The sequence below is a fragment of the Schistocerca cancellata genome, chromosome 3 (assembly GCF_023864275.1).
Source record: "Schistocerca cancellata isolate TAMUIC-IGC-003103 chromosome 3, iqSchCanc2.1, whole genome shotgun sequence".
NCBI classification, from domain to species: domain Eukaryota; kingdom Metazoa; phylum Arthropoda; class Insecta; order Orthoptera; family Acrididae; genus Schistocerca; species Schistocerca cancellata.
In genome coordinates, this window is record NC_064628.1 from 77,714,453 (window position 1) to 77,722,627 (window position 8,175).

General features: G+C 45.1%; 1 protein-coding gene across 1 annotated transcript in view; it reads right to left on the reverse strand.

The window, feature by feature from the left end:
- LOC126177055 (cuticle protein 21.3-like) overlaps positions 1-6,195 on the reverse strand; it is a 33,921-nt gene extending 27,726 nt beyond the window's left edge. The window contains exon 1 of the mRNA XM_049924290.1: positions 5,942-6,195. Within this exon, the coding sequence (XP_049780247.1) occupies positions 5,942-5,953 (12 nt within the window). The 5' untranslated portion in view covers positions 5,954-6,195. The remainder of the gene's footprint in view (positions 1-5,941) is intronic.
- Positions 6,196-8,175: the final 1,980 nt, after the last annotated feature.

The following is an 8,175-nucleotide window of genomic DNA, read 5'->3' on the forward strand; positions in this document are numbered from 1 at the left end:
CACCGGGCCGCCAGAAGCTTACGTCGCACATGACACACACCGAAGCATCAAAAAAACTGGAATAGGCGTGCGTACTGGCATTGTATTGTATTGTATGTTAACAGGGGACCTAGAAACGACGCAGAGGCTCCGTCCCCGCCGCAGCCGCAGTAGTCCACAACCCCACGACGACTACCGCAGTACACTTCACCCCTCCGCCGCCCCACACCAAACCCAGGGTTACTGTGTGGTTCGGCTCCGGGTGGATCCCCCAGGGAACGTCTCACATCAGACGATTGTAACCCCTATGATTGCGTGGTACAGTAATGGTGGTGTAAGCGTACGTGGAGAACTTGATGGCGCAGCAATCGCCGACAAAGTGTAACTGAGGCGGAATAAGTGGAACCAGCCCGCATTCGATGAGGCAGATGGAAAACCGCCTAAAAACCATCCAGAGACTGGCTGGTTCACCGGACCTCGACACAAATCCGCCGGGCGGATTGGTGCCGGGGACCAGGCGCTCCTTCCCGCCTTGAAAGCCGTGCATTAGACCGCACGGCCGACCAGGCGGGCTCGCGTGCTAGCATACAGAGATATGTAAACAGGCAGAATACGCCACTGCGGTCGCAACGCCAACACAAGACAGCAAGTGTCTGGCGCAATTGTCAGATCGGGTACTGCTGCTACAATGACAGGTTATCAAGATGTGAGTGAGTTTGAACCTGGTCTTATAGTCGGCGCGCGAGCGACGGGACACGCCACCTCCGAGGTAACGATGAAGCGGAGTTATTCCCGTACGACCATTTCACGAGTGTACCATGAATATCAACAACCCGGTAAAACATGAAATCTCCGACATCGCTGAAGCCGGAAAAAGATCCTGCAAGAACGGGAGCAACGACGACCGAAGAGAATCGTCCAACGTGACAGAGGTGCAACCATTCCGCAAATTGCTGCAGATTTCAATGCCGGGCCATCAACAAGTGTCAGCGCGGGAACCATTCAACGAAACATCATCGATATTGCCCTTCGGAGCCGAAGGCCCATTCGTGTACCCTTCATGACTGCACGACGCAAAGTTTTACGCCTCGTCTGGGCCCGTCTACATTGACATTGGACTGTTGATGAGTGGCAATATGTTTCCTAGCCGGACGAGTCTCGTTTCAAAGTGTATCCAGCGGATGGACGTGTACGGATATGGAGACAACCTCATGAATCCATGGACCCTGCATATCAGCAGATGTTACAGGCTCTGTAATAGTGTGGGGCTTGTGCAGTTGGAGTGATGTGGGACCCCTGATACGTCTAGATACGACTCTGACAGGTGACACGCACGCAGGCATCCTGTCTGGTCATCTGCATCCATTCATGACCATTGCGCATTCCGACGGACTTGGGCAGTTCCAGCAGGACTGTGCAACACCCCACAAGTCCAGAGTTGCTACAGAGTGGCTGAGTTTAAACACTTCCGCTGCCCACCAAACTCCCTAGACATGAACATTATTGAGCATATCTGGGATTCCTTGGTAGGTGATCTTACGGATTTGCGGACAGCCTTGCGGGATTGATGGTGTTTTCTTCCAGCACTATTTCAGACATTAGTCCAGTCCATGCCACGTCGTGTAGTACCAGTTCTGCGTACTCGCAGGGGCCGTACACAATATTAGGCAAAAGTACCAGTTTCTTTGGCTCTTCTGTGTAGATGGCAGAAGATGTCGTTAGCGTTTAGATCAAGTAGTTACTGGCGGCATTTGGAGGGGAGTTCTGGAATACCGTTCAGTTTATCTTAGTTGCAGCAATGGGTTATTCATAAGTATGTGAAGGGTGTCAGCGGACGACTATACGAAAACTGCGAGACACACAGAACGCAGACACAAATCAGTCATTAGAGCATCTCTGATAGTTCTTAACTCACGTTATAGGTACTCTCAATATGCGCATGCAGTTCACTTAAGTCGCTACTACTGCGGCTCAACGGCAGCTTCACACTTTGTAAAATTGCTCTTTGGTTTGCCTATCTGCAGATGTGAACCAGATATCTAGTGGATCATTTTCTCTAATACGCTTTCCCCCTTCTGGTGATCTCCACAGCTCCGCCACGGTGCATATGATAAGGGGATATTCTGTAACCACTGACATCTGACATTGTACGCATGTCTTCTAATTTTCACGCTATCGTTCTCTGGAACCTAGAAGGTACTTATGAATAGCCCTGTATTTTCAGTAAAGGTTTTTTTATCACAATGGTGACACGTATGTGCAAGGAAGTTATATTTCATGTGACACACCTTGGCATGTAAGCTGTCGGAAATTCAATGGTAAACCTGTCCGTAATGACAATGCCTGTCTTGTATCGTCTGCTACTTGTGTTTGACATAAGCATCTCTGTAAAGCTCCTACAGTGACTAAATCACCTCCTGACGAGAATCGTCGCTCTTCGTTGCATCTCCTCCATCTCACTCAGTAATTAAACTTGTTTTTGCAAGTCACTACTTTCGAAGACGAATCGCTGTTTCCTTAAGAGTTTCACAGTGAATCTCACATTGGCGTCTGCTTCTCTTACTAACAGCTTTATGTGGTCATACCACTTTAGGTACTTAACTTGTTTCCAGTCGTTCAACGCCAAGTGGGATCGAACAGTAGTCGATTGCTTCGGCTATACGTGTCCAATACACTACATTTATCAACTGCCAGGCCCTGCATCAATTATCGGTCCTCTGCAGGTCCTCGTGCATTTTGGTACGGTCTTCTGGTGTTGCAGCCTTCCTTTCCTGCAGACAACAGCCTCCAACGCTTCCAGTAGACCGCTAATAGAAACGCGACAAAAAATAAAAACACCTACAGCCGTCCTCAGGATTTTATTTTGTCAGCCGGCCGGTGTGGCCGAGTGGTTCTAGGCGCTTCAGTCTGGAGCCGCGCGACTGCTACGGTCGCAGGTTCGAATCCTGCCTCGGGCATGGATGTGTGTGATGTCCTTAGGTTAGTTAGGTTTAAGTACTTCTAAGTTCTAGGGGACTGATGACCTCAGGTGTTAAGTCCCATAGTGCTCAGAGCCATTTGAACCATTTTTTATTTTGTCGCTACCAGTTTCGACGCTTCATTGCGTCATCTACAGGCTGTTTTGATGCGGTACAGGTTGATACGATCCCCATGCATAACCCATCAGTTGCCAGCATTACTGGATTCGCAGATAATGTGTCAGCACTCCAACCATCAACTGTCAACTGACACGAGACCCACTCAAATAAAAGGATGGACATACAAAAGACTAATAGGAACGGTAAGCAATAAAGTTCCTATAATACGTCCTTTGGATATTACCGAAATTACCTGTACATTAGCTGATTTTGTTCCATTACCTATGGTGTTTTCCGTTCGATCTGCTACAAAAGTACTGAATTCAGTCACAAATCTGGTCCGACATTCGGTAAGCTCTTACATTGTTCACTAAACGTCAGTGCGGAACTGTGTCGAATGCCTACCGGAAGTCAAGGACATTAATCTCGGCACCACAGCTATGGTCTACTACAGTACATTATGCAGTTGTGATGCGCTCGAAAAACAAAGTACTGTAAGTGCTGTGAGCTATTTCTCCATTATAGTGGTTAGTATATTAGTGCACTCTCATTATTTAGACTTCTACGTTTTCCTGTCTTATTGCTATGAGCAGAACACCGTGATGGTTATCTGAGATCGAAAGCGTTTATGTAATAAAGCTGTAAATGACTGATATTCTTTGCTGCACCTAGAGTACGTGAAAACAGAAGAAAGAATGGTGATGGGAGGGGATTAACCACCAGCGTATAAGCAATTTATCTGTAGCGACTAGTGAAAATCTGTGACATGGCCAGGAGACGAATCTGCATAATTTTTCTTTCCGTCAGCCATATTACTATTATTGTATCGAAGCATACCTCCTGAACTGCCCATACATCGTTATTGAGGCAATGGAAGTCGGGGTTTACGTTATGTAGCCGCTACAGAGAGATTAAATTGTCACTACATAATCTTGCGTATTTCTGTTCCTTTGAGAACTCTTAACTGGAACGTTCGACAACGTGAAAGTGACGAAGATTTCTAATTTCTCAGGCCAGTACATATAAGAAATAAAACCGGGCGATATTCAGTGTGTACACGAAGCAAATGGAACGAATAGTAATGGAACACCGTGAGAGAAATTCTGTGAGTAAAAAGAATGCCAATCTGGGATGCAGTCTTTCTTCCCTACTGTTTAACCTGTACGTCGAAGAACCGATGAATTAACAAAACAAGGGTTCAGAAGGAGGTTAAAATTGAAAGTGAAGGGATGTCAGTGATAAGATTTGCTGATGAAATTGCTGTCCTCTGTGGAATTGATGAATTGCAGGACACGTTAATTGGAATAAACAGTCTACTGACCGCATAATATGAATTGACATTAAATAAAGACGAAGGTATTCAGCAGAAATTAGATTGGCCACACACTTAGCATTAAAACTAGGGACCACGTAACTTATAACCGTAAAAGAGGAGGACGAAGCATTTGAGATGCTGTAACGCGGAAAGGTGACGAAAATTAAGTGGAATAGTAAGAATTAAGGAGGGTCTCCCCAGAGTCGACGAGCAAAAGAATATGTAAAAAATCTAACTGTAAAATGTGATACGATTTTTGTTAAGGAATTAGGTAATAATTTCCATTGTACTAGAACAATAGAGTGAAAACCTGTGGGGAACGGCGGAGATTAGATGTAACGCTTAATTAAGGACGTTGGTTGCGGGTACACCCTGAGATGGAAATATTGCCACAATGGAGGATATCGTGGGAGGCTGTACAAAATCAGTCAAGAGACTTATGACGACCTTGCTTTCACGCCTCCCTCCTCCCAATTCGAAGAAAACCTCTTCGAAACGTCTAGCTGTGATAATTCTTTATGGCTGTATCCAGCCCTTGCAAAATGTATACGTGCCCAGTAAACTTTTAAATAGCCCTCGTATCACTTCAGTGAAAGTGCAGAAGAATTACAGGATCTGTTGAATGCGACAAATAGTGTATTGAGTACAGAATATAGATTGAGAGTAGACCGCAGAAAGACGAAACTAACGAAGAGTATTAGAAACAAGTTTTGAGATACGCTTCACTTCAAAACGCGTGAGCCGGCCGGAGTGGCCGAGCGGTTCTAGGCGCTACAGTCTGGAACCGCGCGACCGCTACGGTGGCAGGTTCGAATCCTGCCTCGGGCATGGATATGTGTGGTGTCCTTAGGTTAGTTAGGTTTAACTAGTTCTAAGTTCTAGGGGACTGATGACCACAGCAGTTAAGTCCCATAGTGCTCAGAGCCATTTTTGAACCAAAACGCGTGATCCCGAAGCACATGAAGTGAAGGAAAACTGCTACCTTGGCAGCAAGACAACACATGACGGACGAACCGAGGGGGGCATAAAAAATTTACTAGACAGATCAACATTCCACTGGAGGAAAAAATTTCTGAGAAATGACGTTTGGAGACTAGCATTGTATAGAAATGGATCATGGACGGTGGGAAGATCAGAAAAGATGAGAACCGACGCGCTTGAGATATACTGCTGTAGAAGGATATTGAAAATTAAATGAATTAGTAAAAATGAGGAGGTTCTCCGCAGAATTGGTGACGAGAGAAGTAGGTGCAAAACATTGACAAAAAGAAGGGACAGAATAATAGGATACGTGTTACAACAGGAAATAACTTCTGTGGTACAAGAAGGAGCTGCAGAAGGAAATAACTGTAGAGGAAGACAGACATTGGGAGACTGGAATATATCAAAGAATAATTGAAGACTTTGAGAGCAAGGGCTACTCCGAACTGAAGAGGTGAGCACTTTGTCACAGGGAATAAAACGGTGGCGATCCAAGTGAAGACGGGTGACACAGAAGTAATAATAAAGTACTCGGGAGCTAGCCGAAGATCAGTAGCGAGGAAAGCCCGGCGGCCAGCGGCCCACTCACCAGGGCGTTCATGTCTGCAGGTGCGGCCGGCGTCGGATGCTGAGCGACTGTGGCCAGTGGGGCGGCCGTCCCGCCTTTATAGAGAGCCGGGCTGGGCGTCCAGCATGCGCTGGCTGGGTCAGCGGCCGTTCGTACCCACGTCCACGTACCCAGGCCCGTGTCCGCCTCTGACAGCCTTTCCTTCTCCAGCCAGGCCCCGCCCTGACCCCGGCCAAGGACACATCTGTGCGTGCCGCCGACCGCCAAACGCCGACGCACGCTCCAGTTTCGGACAAGTCCGGCAGGGGGGCCGTCTTACAGCGTGTCTAATATATCCATATTCCGTAGAAACTTCTAATTATCAGACTACAGAAAGTTACAAATCATTAGCTCTTGTTGTAGCTTTTAGCTGGATAACGTTTTGTAGATGGTACGATATTAGCGGAAAACCTGCTCCCCACCTGCAGATTCTAACAATACCACCACTCGCAAAGTAGTTTAGAAATCAGATTAATAATGTTGCTCGCGCAGCATATGTTCGCTTTATCGGGCAACAACAAAGTTATTGACTGTGGATGGTATCGTCAGAATGGAAATAATGAAGTCACTGTAAAAAAGTCATTAATTTTGGCACTTATCTTGAATGGATTGCCATGTAGATTTCGTCGAAGTTGTTATGGCTCATCTTGTTGATTCTATGGTGATTCCACTTTGACTGCTAGAAGGTCCAGATCTGTATTTTAGCAATATTTGTAGACCTAGCAAATGCGTTTTTCAGGAAATTCTTAATGATCAAACAATCCCAGATCAGAACAATGGCATGGTAGAAATAATTTTTGATTTGGTATTCACGATCCACATTTTTATTAAACTTCTTGTAAATTCACATATACTTCTTCTTAATTGTCACATCATCAAGAAAACAGTTTTGTATCAACCTTTGTATATTTAATTTCCACTTTAACCAAACACAAGACTTGACTGTTCTTTTATAAAGCGAAATAACAACTTAACTTCTGCAAAGCGAAACAAAGATTGCTCTGTGCGCATTCGCGCCAAAACGTCAAAGATTATGATAGTCTCACAGAAATTAATACACACAAGAACCATATCACTGTGATACATCGATACATCGGAGTACCTATACATTAATAAAACCAAATGTGATATTACTGGTATCGAGAACTGGGGTTGGAGTGCCGTAATGGTCACGTAAATAAAGAACCATTACAAGCCCCAGGGTTCGATTCAGGGAGATGTCACAGACGGTTCATGATTTGCAGTGAGTTTTCAAATGTCTCTCATCTCGACGTCTCTTTCTTGGTTGTAAGAAGATGCGACAAGAGCGATGGCTGCACACACTCCAGAGAGTTTGTACTGTCGATCAGTACACAGGCTACTTTCAGCTGTCTATTATTGATGTGTACAGTGACTGCCACTCTTCCGCCGCACGCCGCCTTCAACACCAATTTTTGACGTGCCATTGACGCCAAGAATTTTAATAAAAATACGACGAAGATATAAATATTATAATATTAAATTAATAATTTATTTACATCAGTCCTTATTAAATGTCCATATATTACCTTCAAAGAGATTGCAAATCAGAGGAACATATCATTGAAAAAGTTTAAAAAAGTATGTGTTTCATGCTCTTGATTTAACAACACTGACAGCAACAAACTTTCACAACTTCGGAAAAGTCATAATTATATATATAAGGCTCACCGGCCATTTGACCACAAACAGTGCCCGAACTCTTACGGGAATCGGCAACAGGCCGCGAGTAATGACTATAATTTGGAGGGGCACTATGAATACAGTGAGGGACAGTAAGTTGGGAATGTGGGTCTCACGGGAGGCGTGCCAGAGATAAGTCCCTGCAGTCACACTATCCGCTGTGTCCTCGGTGGCTCACGTTGATAGAGCTTCTGCCATTTAAGCAGGAGATCGCGGGTTCGAGTCCCGGTCGGGGCACACATTTTCAACTATCCCCGTTGACTTAAATCAACGCCTATATGCAGCTAAGGGTATTCATTTCATTCCAAAGTCATAATTTAAATCAATGAAACCAATAAAGCCCCAATGTGCACTCACAGCTGTTAGTACACTCCTGGAAATTGAAATAAGAACACCGTGAATTCATTGTCCCAGGAAGGGGAAACTTTATTGACACATTCCTGGGGTCAGATACATCACATGATCACACTGACAGAACCACAGGCACATAGACACAGGCAACAGAGCATGCACAA